Genomic DNA, 25,851 nt, shown 5'->3' on the forward strand with positions numbered 1-25,851 from the left:
GAGGCCGCGAATAAATGAAATTGTCAACTCATTGAATTGAAAGACAAACACACTTCACACATCTCATACAGTTTTAGATTGCACCTGTATACCCACTGATAACACTTAATTCTCTGACCGAAGATTCGAATGTTATTTAATTTGGCAGTCTATCTTATTTATCTAGCTTTTCAATTGTTATCAGCGATTTAACTGATAAGTAGATATGAAGTAGACCCCGTGATTCAAAGCTATATAGATTTCGTACCCTAAGAAGTGTCTCAAACAAGACCTTAACACGTTAGAAGAAGCGGTAAGTACGTTACGGGTTTTCATTAGTTGCTTAATCCATCCAGATATCCTCATAAATGTGGATTAAAGTTCGGTCAACTATTAGACAATCTCTATTAGACATAATAGGACGTTTCGTCAGGTGTGGACCTGACGATGATCTCTAGTGTGAGATCGAAACGTAGTGTTTTTACATTTTAGAAACAAATTTTCGATTTTAAATTCTTTTAATTTTACATAGTGGGTTTTTATCCTATTATCCGTTCACCACGTTTGAGTGTGGTTATCGTAACATTCTATTAGATATTTTGCTTTTTTATCATAGCCATACGTACATATCAACTAAGTAGCGACTATAATAGAGAAAACGGGGATATTATATCTTCTTCTATTTCATGGTTCACGATGTCTATTACTAGCCTAACTGGAATATTTCGACGTCTTCCAAGTTAAATGTAAAATGGAGAAAAATGCATTTCTCGCACGTGCAAAGATATTATCTGATATCAGCTGTAAGCAGCTTTGAAAATAGTTTTGAAAGAGCAGTATGTTCTATGTTTTTGGAGCGAGGTCAATTACTCTTACCAAACCAATTTTGTTTGATGGAATGACAGATATTTTGCAGTGGAAGATGAATGCTTACGTCGTTGAACTGCGCAGTATATTATTTCCTATATGGTCGTAATATTGATATTTTAACGCCAAATGTTCTTTTTTGAAAACAATAAGTAATAGTCCTTGATTTTAAGTCACACTGGTAGGTTGCATGGAAGGAACAAACTCCCAAAGTGTCTGATTGAAGGCGGATTTTAACGAGGGTCCATCCCACAGCACTTTCCGAGATTTCTTATCGAGTTAATCGATACCGACGTAGAGGTTCGGGAATTTCAGAATTCACATCCGTCATCAATAAAGTTCATCAAACGTTACATCTGAACAATTTTTGGTTTATAAGACATCATAGGTCAATTTGATAATCTAAAGGGAAATATTTTCGGTTTAAACAGTAGATCGCGGGAGGAGCACGATGGACACGCAGTATCGAGAAAATCAACAGGCTTTTTATATTAATGCATGGGTTTTCATGATATTCGATTATTAGCTGTTTTTGTTTCTTTACGGAAAACCCTGTTGATATTTAATATGTGATGGGTCTCTGTTGCTTACGCATAAATCCATTTTTGACTTCGTCATATATCGACGGAGTCTTCATAATGGCTCTGGAGACCTATCCGGAAATAATTTGCTCACATAATTCCGTGTATCGAAACTAAGTCTTTTGAACCGTGCACGTGATCAGTGCCAGGGTTTTTGTTGACGTGAGCCCCGACGAGTGGAAATCTAACCCTGACAATCGAGGATGAATCACAGATCGTGAAGTGGTGCCACATGATTACAAAATGGCCGCATTTCATTTTCGGCTGTGGGGGGTCGCCATTTTGTGAATGCACATGATTTCTATCTTGGCGCTGATTGGCTGTTTTTGATTGGATTCGAAGCGATTCGTCGCTAGTAGCCGCACACTACGCGATTTGCTGCCGATCCTCGGCGATCTTGTCGCCGAATATCTAGCATGCCAGATACTGAGCGATCTTGTCGCCGGCGACGATTTGTCGGCCGACAATGTTTGCCAGTGACTCGGACTGCTCGGACTCGGCGATTTTGTCGCTTGCGACGAAAATCGCCGAGAAATCGCCTAGTGTGCACCCGGCTTAAGAGACCAATAAGCGACCATCTTATTATGATGTTGCTAGTACATTGTATTCAAAACAGAATCAGAAAGATAAAGATCTTAAAGAAATACTTTTCTAATACAAACAGATTTCCCAATAATTCAAAATAATTCAAATTTATTCTCAAAATGCTTATCAGGTGAGCATCTGAGCCGTTGCAGTTGCCAGTATTCGTAACTGACATAAGCAGAGAAGCAACTGGGAGGATCTCGTATCCCGCTAGTCGACATCAGTTGCTGCGAATCCGAGCGCAGTCGACATAAGCGTGGCTGCGATCGCGGTTGCTCTCAGTTGCGTTGGTAAGAGTCGGTAGGCGTCGCGTTGCTTGTCGACATAAGCCAGCCTAAATACTTACGTGGTTTCGATGCCTTACATTACGCTGCGCCCATTCTATGAACATCCGCTTTTTGCTTCTTTTCGCCAGCGGTCCTATTTTATTACTTTTTTTTATCTGATTCAGCCAATATCGCTTATCTTATCAAAACTAAAAATATTTTACTGATGCTTGCTGGTGACATAGAATCAAATCCCGGTCCTCAACCATCGGGAATTAATGTTCTCTATTCAAATATCCGCAATATCTCAGCTGACGACGGTAGTAGATTTGAACTACTCAAACATCAAGTGATTATTTCATCAATCGAAATTGTTGCTCTCGCTGAGGTCGGAGACATACGAAACAAATTAGATGAATTTCAAATACCCAATTTTGATGTACTGTTTTATACTTGGGAATACAGGATCTTATTATTTACGTTAAATCATCACTAAATCCGAGCCTTAGAAACGACCTTAGGACTAACTCATATTCTATTTGGATATCTTTAAAAGTCCGCTACAATTTATTCTCCCTAGATTTTTATTATAGATCACCTTCACAAAAGAGAGATATGCGTAAAGATTTTCTCCTTAATCTAAAAAAAAATCAGTGGAAACAGTCCGCGTTAATCAAGATCCCTCGAAAAGTGGTATTAGGTGACCTTAATAGTAACTAGAAAGAAACTTATTGATAGGACGACGACAGAGAATAGAAATTAAAAGTGGAACTCAGGGTGAAGACGAGTTAGGTTGGTTGCTAAGGCTTACACACTGTAGTGCTTTTCAAACACATTTGCAAGTCAGGTCCAAACGAAGTTCCACTGTAGACAAAGAGTTGAACATATAATGCAAGTTTAAGGTATTACAGAGATTTAAGGCAAGACGGAGCAGTTAGCATCCCTGCAAGTTTGAAAACTAGAGGGAAAAAGGTCCCAAGGCTTGAAATATTGTAAGCTCGATCAACAAAATCGTCGTCGGTATGGATTGATATTGCCTTACATACAATTAGAGGGGTTGAGAAGCGAAGGTATCATTTTAGCCATCGGTGCATGTTTAATCAAAGTTATACTTACCATGACCACCGGATACAGTCTGCTCTCGGCACAATCGCCAAGAACCCATGACATAGGCCAATGACCATGCAGTCCATGGGGTACAAGCTTCACATCCATTTGTTAACGCAGTTATTTGAAGCTGTTCACAGACTGAACCATAGGCCAACTGCTAACTGTACCCTTAGGCCCTGGAGCTAGTCAAACGATCGACCGAGTGGAACAGAATGAATATTTACCAGCAGTCTCATTAGAATTCTTACATGATATCTTAAAGATTGATTATGGGAATCTATGACTTGAAAAATGTTTGATAGATCAGGGAGAATGATACAAAACAACTACGATGAGGGTGTAGGCCGGTTACTGACGAGAAGTTACCTGATCGTTGGTGGTTAAAGCTTTTATAATCGGATCGGATTTTTGTGAAAATATCCGAACGTGGAACTAATATGGCTACAGTCGAAATTAAAACTAGTTACTGACGAAATTAAGTTTCCGACTTAAAGGTTTTAATGGTTTCACAAAAGGAATTTTTTATAGTAAAAGTTATCGTGATTAATATTTCTTCTGCTAATTCAAGACCTTTTTGATAAACGAGCGTGTGGATTGTAGCCTACGCGCGACACGCTCCGTAACGCGCATCATCTATTACTAATACATACACGGTGATCGCCGCGTATATAAGGCAATATTGCCTACGGGACTGTAACTAATGTTATCGACGCGCGCTCTCATCATCACTGTGCCGCAAACTAGATACACATAATCGGACTCTAAAAACGGATCGCTGACGCGAAAGTCCAAAAGAATTAATGACGATAAATCATTTTACTAGTAATAGTAAGATAGTTTTCAGCGTTGTTCAGCGTACCGTCGTCATAAAAATTCTAACTGGTACCCTGGGTCCAGTTCCACAGTTCGGAGTTAAAATTTGACCCTGAGTTAACTCATTGAAAATGAACTAATTTTAACTCAGAGTTGACTCTAACTCACAACTGTGGAACTGGGTCCTGGTGACCAAACTGATACTGCTGGGCGTGAGCTCAAATCCACAACAGATGACTTATATCTGTGTCAACTGATTAACGAACCAACCCGTATAGCCCGAAATAGTAATTCCTGTATCGATTTAATTTTCACCGACTCCCCAGGTTTCGTTAACTCTCACGTAGTCCAACCTCCCATTAGTAATACTGACCACTGTTCCGTGACCCTAAATTTATCAGTGCCGACCAGCAAACGATCAACCCGTAAGAAACTGATTTGGAACTATGATAAATGTAACTTGCCCAACCTAACTGAAGCAATTAACCAAACAAATTGGATTGGTTTATTTAATTCTTAAGTCCCAAATACTATAGCGAACCAAGTGACTGACATGATCTTTTATTTGTACAGTTCATATATTCCAAATAAGTCTATCCACATACGTGCTACTGATAAACCATGGTTCAGGAATGATATCAGAATAGCTATAAATCGTAGGAATAGTTTCTACCGTCGTTTTAAACCCTCAAAACTTAGTTCGTTTTTTTCGATTTGTACAAATTAGAATCACGAATCGTTAACAACCTGATAGCTGTAGCAAAAAAGAAATATGAATGACAGAATAATCCTAGAAAATCTGGAAACGGCTGAAAACAGCGGTAACAGTACAGATTACTGGAAAATAATAAAAGTTTTGCTAGGAAACAATTTCTCCTCAGATATCTCAACTATGTTTGACCCTCGAAATAGAACTTTCTGTGAAAGTGACTTCGACAAATCAAATCTATTCATGCGTTTCATGTCAGCAAAATGCCATAACGATAGTAACCCAGTTGGACTACCCATTTCCCCTAATAGGTATAACTTTGAGGCCAATATTCTATACTCCACACCCGCCACTATTGAAAAACTCATCAAGTCGCTACCATTAAACAAAGCCTGCGGTGTAGACAACATTACGAATCGAATGCTGAAAATGACGGCTTCTCCCATTTCTCACGTTCTTTCTAAGCTTTTTAATAAACTGATAAACCATGGCACTTTTCCTGATTCATGGAAGAAATGAGTGGTTGCTGTAATATATAAAAAAGGGGATAAGTTTGACCCCAACAACTATCGCCCTGTTACACTACTAAATTATATATCTAAACTCTTCGAGAAAGTTTTATATGATTCGATGTACCAACATCTCATAAATTATAATCTTATATATCCTCGACAATCGGGATTTTTAGAGACATAGTACAACCGATCAACTTTAGCAATCACTTCCTTCATCCATGAAAATGTTGAGCAAAATCTAGATGTGCGATCTGTCTTTTTGGACACCACAGCTGCATTCGATTCTGTCCCACACCGGCTTATTCTCCACAAAGTCAAAGCCTACGGTTTTAGAGGTACATCACTTAATTTAATCAGATTATACCTTACAAACCCTAAAATCAGGGTTCAGATTAATGGGATCCAATCATGCGATTCAGCAGATGACTATATAAATACCCCTGTCCCTCAAGGCTCTTTGATAGGTCCACTTTTGTTTCTCCTCTATATGAATGATCTGCCTGCCCGACAATCCTGAGAGCTCAACCTTCCTATATGCTGACGTTACCTCGCTATACACACCAATAAACCCCAACGACCCATCTGTAGGGAATCAAACCCTTCAGAGAGATTTAAATAAGATTGGGTATTGGGCATATAAATGGGGTCTTACTTTCAAACCTAGCAAAGAGAACAGAATTTCGGGTGGAGTATGCTTTCAAAAGCAGTCAAGGTGCTGTTTGGAATCGACAGGTTCAAAATGGCATCTCCATGAAATAACCAATCCGAGTTCGGGTTCCTCCCCAAAAAGAATTTGAAATTGTAGGTTTCCTCAGACGCTTTCTTAGCAATTTTAAACCAGGAATTACGATAAAAAAGTGGGCAAATTTTAATACGAACCGACCACAATGTGCCATGGGATTTTAAGATCAGAAACTATTTTCTCGAAAACATTCAAAATAGCGGCCTCTTTCTGCTTCATTATTTCTTTTCAATAAACTAAAGTCCATTCAGCTTCACAAACTAAATCATCTATATTGTAGTACCATACCGTAAGCCCCGAGTGTCTGTGATGCACTCGTTCACTACCGGTTAGGTACCACATGTGCGAAAAGTATCGAAAAGAGAAACATGATATTTATATATGTTTGTGTGTATAGCCACACGCAGGCAAATTATTTTTGAATATATTTAAAATATTGTTTGGAAAATCCTCCCTCCCTCCCTCCCTCCCTCCCTCCCTCCCTCCCTCCCTCCCTCCCTCCCTCCCTCCCTCCCTCCCTCCCTCCCTCCCTCCCTCCCTCCCTCCCTCCCTCCCTCCCTCCCTCCCTCCCTCCCTCCCTCCCTCCCTCCCTCCCTCCCTCCCTCCCTCCCTCCCTCCCTCCCTCCCTCCCTCCCTCCCTCCCTCCCTCCCTCCCTCCCTCCCTCCCTCCCTCCCTCCCTCCCTCCCTCCCTCCCTCCCTCCCTCCCTCCCTCCCTCCCTCCCTCCCTCCCTCCCTCCCTCCCTCCCTCCCTCCCTCCCTCCCTCCCTCCCTCCCTCCCTCCCTCCCTCCCTCCCTCCCTCCCTCCCTCCCTCCCTCCCTCCCTCCCTCCCTCCCTCCCTCCCTCCCTCCCTCCCTCCCTCCCTCCCTCCCTCCCTCCCTCCCTCCCTCCCTCCCTCCCTCCCTCCCTCCCTCCCTAGAACTTGGATTTTAGCGGCAACGGAACTTAGTTTGTTCATTATTAATACATGATCAACGACCTTACAACGATCTTATAGATAACATATCGGATGACAACTGCTCTCCGCAGTTTGAAAATTCACGATTTTCATTGGTTCGGTCCTAACTCGTAAACGACGGTCGAATTATTTTTCTGATTATCTAGCAATGGGCCTGTTTGCTCAATTGTAGACATATGATTTGTCAGTAAAGCTCACCGTTTTGCACGAAACAAATGCACCACGTTACCTATATGCATGATGTCGCCTACATCTGGTCACATAGTTTGTCCGTTCGGTGCTCTGTGACTAAATTCGCGGCGAAATTCGTATATGTATATGTATATGTATATGTATACGTATATGTATATGTATATGTATATAAGTATAAGTTTTCACTTTTATCAAAATAACATTTGGCATTAACATGTAAGGCGAAAACCACCAAAACATGGTTATATGTCATTCGATGATAAAAAGGTTTAAATAGATGATAAAAACATATAAAAAGATAGTGAAAACATATGAAAAGGTGATGAAAACATGAAACATGATGACAGATGCGTGTGCGTACGTAGTAATCGTATTCAGTCATAGCGTCGAATTTATGTAAGCTTACACCCACTATCCGAAAAGGCAGCTTTTATTTAAATGATTTCTTATTTTCAGTGTGAGAAAGTAGAATTTTCATTTAACTTTATATCAATCGAGGAACCATTTGCAATGTCTTTACCAAAATATGAAGGCAGACGAGGGAGTGCTAAAACTATTGGCCTGATGGGAGTGCCTTTCGCCGGTGGACAGGTAAATAGTAACTAAACATTACAGTAGAGCAGTCATTTAATGAGACTTTATACGTACATGATTCATATTCGTCATTGTTCAGGTATAAAATGTAAACTAGTGGTCCATGAAGTGCTTTGAAAAGTTAAAAAATCGGACAATTGCATTATTCAACATCCCCTAGTGAATATTTACTGAAGCCAATGACCTTGACACTCACCACGATCAGAGAACATGTCATGAACTACAATTTTACAATTGATTCTGGTAACATAGGTACCATCATATGGAAATACTGAGTTATTCCGCTTAAACGCTCCCTGGTGACCATATACAAAAACCAATGACATCAAAACTTACCACAATCATAGAACATGGAAATACATAATTATTGTACTATTCAATGTCAATGGTTTCCAATAGAACAATGATCTCGGAACTCACTAAGATAATAGGACATGTCATGAGCTACAACTTCAATTGATTGTGGTTACGAAATATGTATAGGATAAATAGACAAATTGTATATGATTCAATATTCAACTCCCCTGGTAGCAAGAACTTAAAACTGGACAACCCGAATTCCATGTGAGGTGATATATCCTATGACAGTGCTAATGCTAATCAAATATCAAGACGATAATTTTAAACCTGTTGATATTTTCCTTAAAAATCCTTCTTCCAACTTAGGAATGAGGACTGATGACACTAAAATGTCCACGAAAATTGTGTGGTATTTTACTGAACCCAAAACCCATTTGATATGCTACTGAGCCCTCCTTATAGAATACCCATCACAAATTTCAATGAAAAATGGCAAACCTTTAGCAAGCTACAGGTATCTGGTTGCTGATTTCAGCAAACACCTATGGCCGGCCAGACGGCCACTTTGATTCTGATCGGGTCGGTTTTGGGCTGATGATGATGATCTATCGTACATACATGTATAAACCAAATATCAAGACTGTCCATAGGAGCGTCTTCAAAATATCCCAAAACAACTGGATTCCGTCTACGGGCCGACGAACAAACGGACGGATGACGGACGAAAAGTGAATGCAATAGCCCGCTGGGACTAAAGTTCCAAGTGGGCTGAAAAGAAGTTGAAGCAAAGGTCGATTCCTTAGTCGAGAAAGAACAATATGAATCCTTAAGCCTAGCGCACATCGACACTGCGATTGGAGACAACTATTTGCCAGGCAGTTTTCGGCGCATGAGAGCAACTGGCTGGATACAATCAGTTGCTCGAATTTGTCGATGTGAGCGAGCTTACGACTGGTTAGCGTCCATCTATCTCCAGTTCCACCCAGTTGCTCATGTTCTACTTTTGAGCAACTAGTTGTACTCAGTTGCTCTCATATCCGTCGATGTGAGCGCTCCATAATCAACAACACATGGTTGTAACTGACTAAAACAAAGCTATTTGTCACGTGACTTGTGATGCCCTCAAGAATATTTGCTAAACCACATCTCAGTTGCTGTCGATGTGTGCGCTATGGACCTAGCGACCGGCATGAGCCACGCAGTTGCTGGTTTTTACTAAATTTTCGATGTGCGCGGGGTACTCGCTCACTAGCAACTAGTTGTCTCCAGTCGCTTTGTCGATGTGCGCTAGGCTTTAGAAAACAATACAATTGGCCATTCAATTATATACATTTAACGTCGCGTCTATTCACCTTTATTAATTAGTATAAGAAGAGAAATCTAAGGACTGGAGTTCACGAATGAGAATACGGACACGGCCTCAGTCCAAATAAACTAAGGATCCGGACATCCTGATTTTTTTCGCACAGAAATCAACCCGATGTTCCCTATTCTGGATACCGGATTCTTCGGTATGCAAACCGTCGTAATAAACCTCTAAAATACCTTTACGGCAGCTACAACCGCCTTCCACTAGGGCCAACCCATCATGCCAGCGCAAGGCAATAATCAAGTTTTGCATAATCAGGGGCCTATTTAGGGCAACTAACCCAGGCAGCAGAGGGCAACGTTTTACTATTCAATTGTGCGATAATCCCACGTTCTGCTGCAAGCCTACAATGAAACAACCCATTTGAAGGGTTGTTATTACGTCTACATATTTAAGGCATGAACGTGGTCAATTTCGACAGATAATGGTAAAAGTCCCTTAGGAAATTATTTCCAAGGTGAAATTCCTAATTTGAATAACCAGAATGTTCCATGGTAGAAATCCCCTTTTCGGATTTTAAGAACATTCTAAAGTAGGTTGTGTCTTTTATTCTATTAATTAACTTTGAGTTTGTAATATTTTCAAATTTAAACTGTAATACATAGGTATTTGAAATGTATGCCCTGTATTTCTTTAAACTCATAAATGCATCATTTTATCAATTCCAATTGTTTTTGATAGCCAAAAGGAGGTGTTGATGATGGCCCAGAAGCAATAAGAAATGGAACCTTGGTCAAGAAGTTGGAATCTTATGGTAAATACTTTAAAAATATTATCTGGCATCCATGCATAACTATCTTTTTTTAATCGGGCTTCTCTGTCACATTATATATAGTCTTAAGCTCCACCGTGTAGGTTGATAGCACTGGAACTGCCCACTAATCCGACGGTTCACAGGTCCGACGGTTCACGAGTCCGAAGGTTAATATAATTTCAAGCGAAGAAAAAGAACCTTGGTAATTTATCTGTAGGGGGGCCGTGCATAGAGCATAGAGTAAGCAAGCTTGACTTGACGTATTGTTCAGTATTCAAAAACATCCGCTCACCACAAGCTTGGTTGCAAGATTGGGAAATCGCCAATCGTGTGGTTTTTGGTGTATACTTTCTCAACAGTGACGTTGGTCTTCAGCCGCTAGTTATCTTCTTTTCTGTAAAAACAACTCGTACGACTTCTCGAGTCTATATATCCATCTTTATTTTTCTCGGCCCAGTATATGCATTATATTTCTTGTATAAACTTGTATTTCTTGTATACACATTGTCTTCCACTAGCCACACCTTCCTAGCTACCTTTTATTACTGTTAAGTTACTTGTACAGGCCTTTTGCCTTACATGGTTTGGCGTCCACGGATTGTCAAATTGATATGTCACCCCTTTTGGCAAAAAAGTTAAGTCATGTATCGTTAGAAAAGGTGACAATCTCTACTTTCTGATGCTGTTCGAATTTATTTTTCTACTCACTCGACTCAACCTTTGACCTGAACCAACACATTCCCAATTACTCGAATAATTCCATATATATGAATAACACATAAATGAATAACATATATAAATGAATAACTCCTAAAATCAATTTTAATAAAAAATATGTTATTAAAATGGAGAGTAAACAAATACACAGTGAATTCTTAAATAGAACTAAAGATACTACAAATGTAAAATCTGTAGATTATAAATTTAAAAAGTTAAATGAATTAACAATTCATAAGAAATATTTAATTACTAATATTGAAACAGTTACTAATAAATATGGAGATAAATTAGTTATCCACTTAGAATATGAAGGATTAAAAGGATTAAAAGAAATAAATATAAATTAAAAACGTATTCACCAGACCGATTCCCTAGATTATCTAGTGAAGATTTAGAAGAATTATGTTCAGGTGATTACTATTTCATATATAAAGGTAAGAATGAAAAAGGACACCATGATATAGATTTCGAATAAAAAAATTTGTAAATAGATGGTAGAATTAAAAGAATATAGAATATTTGTTGATTCAAGAAGACTTACAAATTATAAATCACATAATTTACAAGTACAATTAGATAGAGAGTTTAAAAATTGTGTAGATTTAAAATTAGTAAATATTAGTTTATGTAACTCATTTTACAATATATCGAATAAAACTTTTGAACATAGAGCCTTTTTAAGTTTTGATAAAAATAAAAATGAATGGTCCTATATATATTTAAAACTAGGGTTATATAATTTAGATACATTATCACAAGAAATTAAAAGAAAAGCCTGGCACAAATTAGGTAGTAATTCCGGGTTTAATATTAGATTTTTAAAAATGATAGTTCTGATAAAATAAAGATAAGGTTGTCTAATGGTGAAAAACATAAATTTATGGTAAAAAACCTATAGCTAAACTGTTAGGAATTCCTCCAGATAGATCTTTTACAAATATTGATGCTAAACCAAACTTAATGCCTTACACACATTTTCATATTTATTGCAATTTAATTGATGCTACAAAAACATTGGAAGCAACTAAAGATACAACTTGTAATTCTAGTATATTAAATATTTTACCACTGAAGAATTTTAAAGAATTTGGAACGCAAATAAATTATAATTTAACTGAATGTGATTTTAAACCTTGTATTCCACAATTCAATAATTTTAGATTAGAAGTAAGAAATCATCATGGATACTTAATTGATTTAAATAATTTTCCTGTAATTTATGAATTAGTTATAAGATGTAAAGAGTAATTTTTTCACTACATAAATGAATATAACTGTTGGACCGAGCATAAGTTTTGGATTTGATTTTAAACGTGAGAAAGAAATGAAATTTGATATTAATGATGTAATAACACATATCAAAAATCTTGTATTTACTAATCAAACAACATTTGATTATAAGACAACAATAAATAAAGAAACTTATAATGTAGAAAAGATCACTGATTTAATTAGAAATTCTTTATGATTTTATGAATTAGATGAAGATTTTATCATTGATGATATTAAAAAAAATAACTGAAATATATGAAAATGAAACTAATGATATTATATATGTTGAAATAATTATAAATATGATAACTAAATATTTTGAAGAAGGTTGATTAATAAATGAGTGATAATAAGTGGATAATAAATGGATTATATAATGGTGCCTTACTATCAGTTGGAACTGTTGGTTATACAATGGTATTAAAAAAAGTATTCAAAATAGGAAGTATTAATGTTGTGGATTTGATATTAATGATATTTTAAGATTAACATTAGCAGTTACTTTATCTAATTAAACAATTGATCATTTAGAAAAACAAAAATATATTCCTCCTATAAAAATGCATAATTTTTGATAAATAAATGGCATGTGCAATTATAACTATTATAGGATCAGCAATTGTTAACGCTTTAGCATTTACAGGTGGTGGTTATTTATTTAAGCATATTGATAAAAATAGTTCATTCAAGAAGACATAACTTAGCATTAGAGAAATACAATAAAGCTTGCAGAAGAATACAGAGAAAAGGGACAAAACTACTAGGGCGTTCGATTTCCTGATCGAACGCGCCCGGGTTTCCCCGAGTTACGGTGGATAAACAAACGACTTTGGGTAAAGTCAATCAATGTCAATAAAACTTTATTGATCCGTATGAATACAAACAAGGTATACAAAACTAATACACTACACGCAGCAATCATACAGAAAGTGAAAAAAATATTAAAAATACACAAAGCAGAATTATATGTATATTTATGTGATGCCACGGCTTATACGCGATATTACGCCTAACTTTCACGGTCCATCTGCTTCCAGATAGTTTAATGTTCGACAATCTGAATCTTAATACTCCATCTATCGGAACAGCTAATTAAATATTATACCATAGGAATAATTCTAAGTAAAGAAATACATTTTACAATATAGCAATATTCAATTTAGTTGTATTTTTTCTAATGCGATGCGGTAACATTCAGAGGCCAGATTTTTCATCGCTCAGAGATTTATGTCACTTTCATTAGAGGACAGAAAGAGACACGCTCAGTCTGTATCGATTGCGATTGATTAAAATCTGGCAGTACATTGCAGGTTTCCATAAAATAAACTTCTGTGGTTGTTAGTAAGGGTGTAAATCGAATCGGATTGAATTTACTCGGGTATACCCGAGTAAGTGTCATGGCATTTTTTAGAAAGAAAAAAACTATTCTGGCGCTTGTGCTGTTTCTGAGACAGTATTCTCGTAGACCTTTCGGGCTTTTATCAAACAGTGATCACTGATCCTTTTGAATGACAAAGGTGCATCGAATAGAAAATTACGTTGAAGAAACCGTCCCATCCTACTCTTTTGACGATTTCAAGTCACATTTTCGTGAAAGAACGACGTTTGAGAATATATTACGACAGATTTCGGTATGCGACGAAATGCGAACGGCAGGTCATGGACGTGAACCTATACCACATGAAAAACAGCTTCTGTTTCTATGGTACCTAGGTGGGTGTCTCATGCCCATTCATTTACTGTTGTATAAATCTAATAATGTAATAAAAAAATTTAAAAATTTGTTTTGTTCACCAGGCACTCCAGAGTCCTTCAGATCGTTGGCTGATCGATTCAACGTATCCAAATCCACTGCCCATGGTACTATCAAAAAGCTGATATCAGCCATGAAGAATAATTTGATGGATCTGTATATAAGGTGGCCAGATGAACGAAGAAAACGGGCGATATCGGCAGGTTTCGAAAATTCGTGCAGATTTCCCGGCGTAGTTGGTTGCGTTGATGGATGCCATATACCCATTAAAGCACCACGAAAGAATCCATCATCGTACGTCAACAGAAAGAAATTCCACTCGGTGGTTCTTCAAGGAATCTGCGACCACACCCTCAGGTTTACTCACGTCTATGCAGGGTGGGCCGGGTGTACACATGACGCGAGAGTACTACGCAATTCGATGATCTACAGTAATTCAGACGAATTATTTGACGACGACTTTTTACTTGGAGACTCAGCATATCCTCTTGAATCATGGCTGATCACACCATTTAAGGATTATGGAAACTTAACCAACAACCAAAAAGGATTCAATCGTCGCCTCAGTTCAGCAAGAGTGGCTATAGAAAGAGCTTTTGGCCAGTTAAAGGGACGATTCCGAAGATTGAAAGATAACTTCCACGTTTCCGACTTCAAACTAATGATCGGCAGCATTTTGTGTGCGTGTATCCTACACAACATCTGTATTGAAATGAACGACGAGAGCATTGATGTTGCTGAATTCGAAGATGTCAATTACAAACTAGAACGACCATATAACCATGGAGAGCGACGACAACGATTGATCTGTTACAGGCATAAATTCCGCTTGTCACTTCTTGACTTCAAGAGAATAATTCGATATTACACTTTTTCAAATTATTTATAAGTTTATTATTAACTTCAACATGTAAAATATTTATTCTAAACTTCAACAAATAAATGCAAATGCATTGTGTATAAAATTAGACATTATTCCTAAAATAACAAACATTACTTTGAACTAAGTAAAACAATGGTAACATGAAACCATATCAAGCCAACAAACTTTGAAAATTACAATTTTTCGGCAATTTTATTCATTACTGCGAGGGTTTCTTGATGCATCCGTTCAAACGTTTCATGGATAGATTTGTCTCTTATTTCCATGTATTCAAGGATTTGAGACACAGTAGGTTTCCCTTTCTTGCATGGCTTCTCCCCTGATGTAGTAGGATTTTACGCTTTCTAGAGCCATCAGAATTTGAATCTCCATCATCATCGCCATCATTAACAAGATTATTATTTTCCTCCTCTGTACACGAATATTCATTTCGGAATGAATCTGCTACATACTCTTGTACCACACTGGGGTCGTCCCCCATGATATCATGCATTTGATCGGCAAATACAAATTTTGTCGGTTTTGATCCAGTTTTATTATTTAACTGTACATAATTCCTATACGCTTTCTTTAAATTCTTCCATTTATCAACACATTTTTCGGATGGAATATTCATCTCCTCTGCAATTTTGCGCCACACCTTTGTTTTGTTGCGTGCAGCGTTGAGATCATCAAAATTGTCCTTTATCACTGCAAGAAGTTTTCTTGTTGACACAACAGTCCAATCATATCTCTCTGAAAAAAAATTTTTACAATCTAAAATACAACCTGTTGTTTTTACCAAAACCACATGCAAATTACCATATTAAATTGATGCTTACCATTATTTTCATTGAACACTGATGGTGATTTATCTTCCACTTCTGAAACTGCTGTCCGATTATTGCTGGGCGCATTCACTTAAGAGAAATACAAAAAGAAGTTGCAGGTATAAATTAAAACTTTCATGCAGTACAGTTTAAAGAAAACAAACTGTTTCTTGCTATGATATGATTGTCAAAGTTCAGATCATTTTTTTAAACTGAACCTTGACTATCTGTAACTTGAACTAGGGGTCAAGGAACACCATGCGGCCCACTTGGGAAATGGTTTCAAATGCTCAACAAAGTAACAATTTCAACATTAGCCCCAAAGTGGGCTAAAAATGAAAGGCAAATCATTAAGTTTGAAAAATTTTTTAGAAGGTGGGAAATTGAGGCATAAAAAAACTCACCAGTTCTTGGCAAAATATCTCGGGGTACTTGAATAAATATGTGCTCATTTGTTGGTATATCATGGTATGTAGGGTAATCTGCTTTTATTTGTGCTGTAACCGTGGGAATGTCTGAAATGGCAAGCAATCAAGTTAAAATCCATGCATTATTTGTATGAGGTCTGGTATGTATTTCCTCTTCTTAAAACATAAAATGACGCAATACGAATAGCATTATAAAAAAAGTCTGATTCCAATGGAATTAAGGTATCAGTTTATCAGGTATGATGATTTCGTTATACAATTATTTTCGGTCACAAAGCAACAACCTACTTTCAAGAACTTTTTGCATGTTTATATTTATGATCGATAGATGGCCCTACTAGTAGCCTTTAGCAAATGCCAAGCAATAGAGAGAAGCTGACATAGCATGTACAATCCGATTGTAATCCTTAAATCTCAAGACCAACACATTGCAATCGAAACTTCTAAAAGCAATATAAATATTAAAAGTTGATTTATAAAACGTTGATCGGTGAAAGAAATCGATGAAATTTAAATGTTCATTCATTTTCCTTATGTTAGAATATATCAAACGTAAAAAAAATAATGGAATTATGAAAACATTGGACCAAAACATCCTTGAAGACCCGGACACCGAGGCGCGTGGATGATGGTAATTTGATACCTCAACCCCAGAGTCCTAAACAATTTAGTTCAATTCATATTTCAACATCTAAAAAATGAATTTTCATTGAATTGAATTGCCCCGAGCAGTTGAAGAATTAACAAATCACCATTAAATTGGATATAATGTTTTGAAATTTTTGTTTACATATGATACTTACTATCTTTTATCCATAAATATGCATCATTCGACTCGCATATCGCATTTACTACTCCGAATCCCTTTATATTCAAAGCAAATCGAATAACGTCCATCATCTTGCCCACCATTCTTTGTCGAAGTAACCCACTCGGCGAGCAGGTTACTTCGGGCTCACTCGGGGAAGGCCGAAAAGAAAAATTACATCTATACAAACCTAAATTATCAGATTATTATACACCAAGTAAAGAACAACAGAAATATGAAATAATTTGGATTTTAGGTGGAACAGTTGTAGTTGTTATATTTGTTGCTTAAAAATTTACTAATTAGTAATTTCTTTTCTAAATAAATGGATGATAAAGTTGATAATATTGATATTATTCCTCATGATATAAATAAAACTATATTAAAATTATATTTTGAAAAACAAATATTAGAATTTTAAAATGATTTAAAAGTTAAAAAGAAAAAATGTTTAAAATCTAAAATTAAATATTATTTTATTATTAGTGGTTCAGTTACAATTAGTTCGGTGATAACATTTTTAGCAATATTCAGTCCATTAACACCTTTAGCTATATCAATTGAAGCTACTCCGAATCCCTTTATATTCAAAGCAAATCGAATAACGTCCATCATCTTGCCCACCATTCTTTGTCGAAGTAACCCACTCGGCGAGCAGGTTACTTCGGGCTCACTCGGGGAAGGCCGGAAGTACCACGTGACAGACAAAATGAACGCTACTCGGGCTTCCCTGAGTTAACTCCGGGCTACCCGAGTAGGATAATCGAACGCCCTATACATGGATTACATCAATAAAGAATTATATAATCAGAAAATTGCACATAGAGATTTTCAATCAGTTGATGAAGCTATGAGTTTATATAACGCAGTAACAAAAAAAGAAAAATTACATCTATACAAACCTAAATTATCAGATTATTATACACCAAGTAAAGAACAACAGAAATATGAAATAATTTGGATTTTAGGTGGAACAGTTGTAGTTGTTATATTTGTTGCTTAAAAATTTACTAATTAGTAATTTCTTTTCTAAATAAATGGATGATAAAGTTGATAATATTGATATTATTCCTCATGATATAAATAAAACTATATTAAAATTATATTTTGAAAAACAAATATTAGAATTTTAAAATGATTTAAAAGTTAAAAAGAAAAAATGTTTAAAATCTAAAATTAAATATTATTTTATTATTAGTGGTTCAGTTACAATTAGTTCGGTGATAACATTTTTAGCAATATTCAGTCCATTAACACCTTTAGCTATATCAATTGAAGCTTTAGGTTTAAGTTCAAGTGTTTTAACCGGCATAAGTTCAAAATTGAATATTAAAAGTAATAAAGAAAAAATAAAATCTTATATAAAAGAAATTAATAAATTAAAAAACAAGAAAATTAATTTTAATAAATTATTTGACGCCTGCGAGAAAATGTAGAATTTATGGGATAAGCTAATGTGGAATTGCAAATTTGAAATCGAGGTTTTAAGAAATTTGGGGAATTATGAGATTTGGCGATTGGGTAGATGATACAGGTCTTCGACTGGCCTTATTAAAAAAAAAAAATTGTCAATTCGATTCACTTTTGCCTCTAAGCTGGTCTGCAACTTCATTTCCTCCATGGTTGAAGAAAGAGCTCTTCTGATGTCTGCTTCATCATGACTTTGAGCATATCGTGTAGCCAGCCGGCCCGGTCCCGGGGCCCGGTTTGGCTGTCACTCGATATCCTAGACTTGAGTCTGGGTTGAAGTAGACATTGTCATTTGAATAACTTATTCATGTTATTCTGTATGAATTACCCGTGTGTCTTGTATTTTGTATTTTCTTATTTTAAAATTTGTACCTTTATTGAATTTGGGAATTTCAATGTAATAAGGATCAATAATAAATTGAATTGAATTGTCACCTAATACACACGCCATCAGTGGACGTGGAGCCGTATATGACAGCTATGCTATTATAAATTGCCAATCTCATGAAACCTGCTAATATCGAACATATTTTCTAAAATATTTGAATATTGAAATTATATGTTTACACGTTTTTTTATAGACCGCTTGTAGCCGCCGATGAAATTCACGCTGGCCCTACACAGACCGTAGATAGCATCGTCATTCCACCAGTATCCCCATGTCAGGATCTGACTTTTATATCAGACTTCCAAATCGTGTATACATCCGCCATTTAACCGATTAATCCGATTTACTTATCATTTCAATATATGCCTGCCGCTCCTGATATAATCATACATCCTTTACTACTACAATACGTCTTCTAATGATATTCAATGCAATATAACATTACGACGTTCAAATAGAGGTCATTATATAATCACAGGAAGCCATTCTACATCTTTGTCAGTAATATTTTGCAAAATAGCTTGTATGTGTACGCATAGACCTGTGACGTTTTGTACATCGATTTACGGTTGTCGTTTGTAAAATGACGCTGAATGGTTAACATTGTTTAGGTTTCAAAATGGTAACGTTTTATAAGGCGGCAAATCAAGTAGATTATATTATTAGTTTAAATGGTAATATTACAATTGAAGAACAAGATAAATTATTAAAAGAATTAATGAATTATTAATTTTTTTAAATTATATTAATGGTAAATAATTTTCCAAAAGCTTTCAATAATAAATCGATTAAATATAATATTCCTGCAATAGATTTTAATAAAAATATCACACATAGAAATGAAGTTTTAAATTCATTATTTAATTTAGTTATTCATGTTACTGAAAGCAATAATTTTAATGTAAAGATGGAAAATATATTCAATGTTTATGAAATTAATTTTGAAAAAAAATTAAGTAAAGCAAAATTATGGATGTTAAAATCAAATATGCAATTGTGGCAAAACAAATTAATTTTTGCAGTTTATTGTGCAACAACAGGGTGTGGTATAAGTCGGAATAATAATTTAAATGAACCAAATTTACCATTTATATTATCACTCTTTAGATTTCAAAGATACTTTCAAATAAGATTAATATTAAATGAATTAGAGTGTCCTTTACCAGGATCTTGATATTTTAAAGAATTAGATAATAATATCAATTTATCAAAGCATTATAAAATATGTAATGAATCAATTATATAGATATAAATAATTCTGATTTTAGATCAAAGATGGGAACAATTACAGGGGGAGATTTATATAAGTAGAGAAAGCTATGGATGCAATGAATAATTCACCATTTCCAATCGGAGGTTTTGCTCTCCCTTATACTAAAGAATATAGAAAAACAATAAAAAATATTAACTATAATTAAAATAAAACGTTTAAATGGAATGAAATACCAAAATATTATATTTATATCAAACAACAACTAAATAATGATGGATGGATTAGTTTTGTTTTAGATAATAGTGAAGGTTTTACTAAAGCTGGTATACAAAGAATAAATCAATAAATTAGAACTTATTTGATTTGCATACTAGGCGCTCAAGCTGAAACAAGATCCCCAATAATTGGAAATTTAAATACATCATTTGATACACAGAAACAATTTAAAGTATTATTTGAAGATTCTATTCATAATGATAAAAATAGATCGATTCCAGAAAACATAGTCAGGTACCAAAATTATTTAGAAAAATCTCATGTAAGATTAATTATTGTATTGGTTCTAATTTAATAATTATTTCGGATGATTTAATATTAAAAATGGGAAAATGTAATTGGTTATAATAATTTGAATAAAACTGCTACAATAAATAATTCATTTGGATTAAACGATATAAATAAAAAGATTATCACTACTCCAAAACTAATCGAAGGTGAACAAATTAAGAAATCAGAAAATATAAAAACTGATATTATCCAACATGATATAATTAAAACTAATAATGATAATAAATCACATGAAAATACTAAATTAGAGGTGCCAGATATTTAGTAAGAGAATTAAAATCTTTAGATGGTGAATATTACTATCATTTGAAAGATGATTATTACATTAATATCACTTATAAAAATCAAAATAAAATATTAGCAGAATCAACTTTGAGTAATTTAGAACCATCTAGAATAAAAAGAATAAGTAATAGTAGTGAAATAGAAAATGTTACCGACACAGAAATAAATCAAACTAAAAGAGTATTTAAACAAAGAATTAATGAATTATTTGAAACAATCAATAATAATTTAGAAACAGAAACAACTTCTGAACAGAATATAACTTCCAAAACTAGTAAACTTAATTCAAGAGGAGTTCAAACGGTGTTAATTTTACCGAAAGGATTAATAGATGCAACAGATCAACAATTAGAAGATTTAAATATATTTTCTGATAAAGCAATTAGAGAAATTATTAGTATAAGAAATAAAGCAGATAAATTTGCGCATGATAAAAGTATAAGAGATTTTAAAATTAGAACTCTAGAAAATGATAGAACTGATAAAATTAAAGAAATAGAACAATTACATTTAGATAGAGATAATAAAGTTATTGAAGAAATTGAATTTAAAAAAGAAATGCATATTTAGAAAAAGAAATTGATGATTTAAAATATAATATAGAATACAGAAAGAAATTAAATTCTTTAAAAAATCATACGATTATTGTATTAACAGATTAAAAGTTATTTTTAAAGATTTGTTGATAAAACCAAATTCTGAAATATCATTGAAAGATAGAATAAAATTATTATTTAAATTAGAAGGTATCACAACTCTTTCAATTCTAACAGCTGTTACTATGGTATTTACAACAATTGGTTTAGCTTTATCAAATTCATTAAAATCTACACCAAATCCTAAACCACCTGATAAACCACCTCCAAATAATAATTCTATACAAGATAAAGTGAAAGATGGTTTAAAAAAATTAGCAAAATATCTATGGTAACTATCTAAAAAATCTGCTGCAGCTTTACCCGGAGTTATAGCGTCAATTGTTGGTTTTGTTTTAAAATCTGCTGGAAACATTATTAGTTTTGCTGCTAAACATATAATTTTATTTTTAATTACAGTTGTAAGTGCAATTATTTTTGGATTAGTAAACATGATAAAAAATAAATAATAATGCTATTACAGCAGAAAGATCGCATCATATAATTACTCATAATCCTTCTAATATTGTCCTGATGAAACTTTATATATTAGAATCCCTCGATTGAATCAAAATACTTTTTATGTTCCAAATAGTATTTATTTATCAGCTGATATAAAAGTAACTGGTCATGATAACAATTATGTTGTCGATAATGTTGGAAGATATTTGATTAAAAAATTAACTATAAAGATTGGACCAGAAACAGTTTTTTCATTAGATGATTATAATTTATTTAAGCATTATAAAGATTTATGGTTAACTAAAGAAAATAGAAATAATATGATATTTCAAGGCATCCAATCCTTAAATCAAGATAAATTAAGATCAGAAGCTGGTAACGCAATAGTAGATAATGCTACAGATAATTTGATAAAAAAGATTTATGGAAGTAAATATAAAATTCCATTAGACTTTGAATTGATAAATGATAATGCGCCTTTATATAAATATGCAATTCAAGAAGATATTATATTGGAAATAACATTTGCCCCTGTTAATGAAATTGTGCTATGAAGTGTAGTTAAAGATATGGGTTATAAATTATCGAATATGTGTTTAGAATATGATACAGTTACTGATGAAAATATTGCTAACACAATTCAAACTCAATATAATAAAGGAGTTTCATTATCATATGATTATATTGATAAATCTAAAATTGTAACAATGCAAATGATGAAATAATTGATGAGAATATTAACTTCCCGAGAAGATCTATTAAAGGCGTATTAATATTTTTTACCATTGCAACATATTCTAATGGCACAATACAGGTTGATAATTATTATAATGCGGAAATTTCAAAAGTAGAAATAACAATTGAAGGTATAGCAAATAAAATATTTTGTCAGGGAATGAGAATGATAGATCAATGGCCAGGAATTAGAAAACATTTTATGAATGAAACAAGAGATCCACGGATCTTAATATCTCGGGCGCAGAATGTTATGTTTGTAATGTATAGGCGCCATCTGATTGATGCATCTTTTTTGGTTTTCCTTGAACACTTCATGCTGATTTCGGTGAACAACATCATCGAAATCTAATCAGCAATCATCGCGGCAATACGGGATATCGACAAATTCAAGTTCTTGAATTACTCCTTTGATGTTCACTGAGAACCTTAGTGTCAGTGGTATATCGCTAACGCCACCCCTGATTCACGAGAGCTGTTTAGTATAGGCAGTATACGGAGCTCCGCGAACCGGCCATTCTCAGGACTGAGTGAAGTTTGATGGCACTAGTCAGAACCGGAAATTGGAACCTGAATCCACCATGTTCTAGTTCATTTGCAATAAAGATCTCTCGCTTCAAGTTTTTAGTAAGCGATATTTTACTTACTATACAACGGCACGCATAATACTTTGAGTATGATATCCTGACAACGTGTTGAATTCGATAAAACCTCACTTTGAACCCTAAAGATCACTAGAAATGTAAAAAACTACCAAAAATAAATTTAGCGATGACGCTCGAAGCAGCTAACGGAAATAATGACTGGTGCCGGGTGTCATCACTTTGTTGTTGAGTTCAAGACTCTAAGGTAAATTTATTGCAGGCAACACTGATAAATATGAAACAATATTATGAAATAAAATTGATTTTAGAAGGACTTAACTCGTAGATTTATAATAAAAAAATATGAAAAGTACCAGGACTCGAACCAACAATCTTAATTGGGCCGTCAAGTGCTGCCACCAAGTGATACCTGGCAACCAGTCTTCACATCGTCAGCCGTTGCAAAATGTTTTTTGATAATTTTCGGACACTTACAGTGATTTCTAGCCTTTGCAGTGAGGTTTTATCATATCAAACGTAGCGGTAGGATAACATATTTCAAGGATTACGCGTGACGATATATAGTAAGTAAAATATCGCTCATTGAAAACTTGAAGCGAGAGATTTTCATCGCAAATGAACTAGAGCATGGCGGATGTAGGTTCCAATTTCCGGTTCTGACTAGCGCCATCAAACGAGTAATTCAAGAACTTGAATTTGTCGATATCCCGTATACACGAGGTTTGGGCCTATACGATTGTGCGTGCATAATCTTCCGTGAAGTAGCGTATCGATTGAATCTTCGGTTATTTGCATAATGAAATAGATATGGGGAGACGGAATCGATACTACGGCTATCAAATTTAAAATTAACATATACGACTCTCCCATGACTGGGAAATGAGAAACTAGAACCGAGCAGATTAATAGATGAGAAGATTAAAAGACCGGTTTGTCTGCGTCAATCGAATATGCCCTTATTTGATTGACAGTGGGAGCTCAGCCAACCGCAGGGAGCAGTTATTTTACTTCAATGTAACGTTGTACATCGGCCGTCTAGCCGTTTTATGAAACAAAATGCTCCTTAAAATTTCTTTAAAAATGGCCACAAATTCGTCGATTTCTCTTAAATGAACACGATATTCAAAATTCCATTTCCAACAGATTTTAGCCGCATGATGAAGCTACATTTTGCACATAAACATAGTAGATTGCATGACTTCGTGTCAAAGTTATAACCTCATTTGTTAGCAAAAATTCGATTTTTGGACCCATTACAACATCTCGGGCTTCACCCGAGTAAAAAAATATACTACCTGAAGATTGTAATATTTATCAGATTATCATACCGGCAATACATATGTATTATGGTTAGATTTTAGAACAACTGAAGATAACTTATTACATGGTTCTGGGAAGAAATTACAAAATACAAAAGATGGGATACAATTATTCATGAAAGAGAAAACAGGAGGTTTAAATTACAAAATGCACATTTATCTTATATCTGACGCGCAATTAAATATCATAAATTCTCAATTACACAGTTTTAATAAAAATATTATAATAAATAATGGAAGGAGGAATATGTGAAATACAATTCCAAGTGAAATGATATTATATATATTATATAATACCTTATGAATATAGTAAGTATTTTGGAGAATACTTTAATCAATTCAAATATAGAATAAATAAAATAGAAAAGAATATTGAAACTAAAAAAGAAGATAATATTGAATCTAAAATAGAAGATACTAATAAAATTGAATCTAAAATAGAAGATAATAATGTAAATATAGATGTTATACCTTCTACATAGAATAATGATAATTATAATACAAAGATTGAACCTGATATCAAAACCAAAAAGACAATGAAAAATATAGTGACGTATGTAAGAAATATATATCATATAAAAATTGGGCATCACATAAGAAATCAAAGAAACATGTTGAAAAAGAAAAGAATAATAATGATAATAATATATCTGATAATAATATCATAGATAATCTAATAAATAATGTTAATACAATTGAAACTAATGATACCATAGATTATATAACAGGTAATTTTAATACAATTGAAACTAATGATAACCATATAACAGATAATGAAATAATTGAGGATTCTAAAAAACATTGTAACATTTGTAATTTAGATATTTCTCAAAGTAATTTTTCTAAACATAAAAAATCTCAGGCGCATATAGAAGATGAAAGGGATTTAGAAGAAAATGAAAAGAAATTAGAAGAAATAGAAAGAAAGAAAACGTGTCAATATTGTAATAAAAAATTGAGCCTGTTGATGAAAATATTCATTATAAATCAAAATTACATCTAATTAATGTTTATATGTTTTTTACGTCGTCCCGTTCCTTTTGTCATGAAATGACTAACTTTAAGACTTTTCTTCAGACTATAGCGATTTATTTAGCGGAGAGACGTGTACAGTCAGGCTTGCATAGATGAACTGATTTTACAGGATATTTGTTACGGCTTTTATA

General features: G+C 34.3%; 2 protein-coding genes across 2 annotated transcripts in view; one reads left to right on the top strand and one right to left on the bottom strand.

Moving 5' to 3' along the window:
- The first annotated feature begins 241 nt into the window (after positions 1–241).
- Positions 242–25,851, top strand: part of LOC141913226 (arginase-1-like) — a 35,332-nt gene continuing 9,722 nt past the window's right edge. The window contains exons 1-3 of the mRNA XM_074804699.1: positions 242–292; positions 7,773–7,907; positions 10,261–10,333. Of these exons, the coding sequence (XP_074660800.1) occupies positions 7,827–7,907; positions 10,261–10,333 (154 nt within the window). The 5' untranslated portion in view covers positions 242–292; positions 7,773–7,826. The remainder of the gene's footprint in view (positions 293–7,772; positions 7,908–10,260; positions 10,334–25,851) is intronic.
- On the bottom strand, positions 15,066–17,098 carry LOC141915166 (uncharacterized). Its single transcript, XM_074806590.1, has 4 exons — positions 17,002–17,098; positions 16,175–16,285; positions 15,783–15,860; positions 15,066–15,696 (listed from the first exon to the last, which is right to left on the bottom strand). Exons 1-4 carry the CDS (start codon positions 17,096–17,098, stop codon positions 15,218–15,220), a joined length of 765 nt encoding a protein of 254 aa, XP_074662691.1. The 3' UTR covers positions 15,066–15,217.

Source organism: Tubulanus polymorphus, chromosome 1 (genome assembly GCF_964204645.1).
Source record: "Tubulanus polymorphus chromosome 1, tnTubPoly1.2, whole genome shotgun sequence".
In the NCBI taxonomy this organism is placed as follows: Eukaryota; Metazoa; Nemertea; class Palaeonemertea; order Tubulaniformes; family Tubulanidae; genus Tubulanus; species Tubulanus polymorphus.

Bases quoted from the DNA above. Each gene is read 5' to 3' on its own strand.
- LOC141915166 (XM_074806590.1), bottom strand. From the start codon at position 17,098: ATGATGGACGTTATTCGATTTGCTTTGAATATAAAGGGATTCGGAGTA. The intron at 16,286-17,001 runs GTAAGTATCATA...TTGCCATTTCAG, and splicing joins ATATTTATGGATAAAAGATA to ACATTCCCACGGTTACAGCA. The intron at 15,697-15,782 runs GTAAGCATCAAT...ATTTTTTTTCAG, and splicing joins AGTGTTCAATGAAAATAATG to AGAGATATGATTGGACTGTT.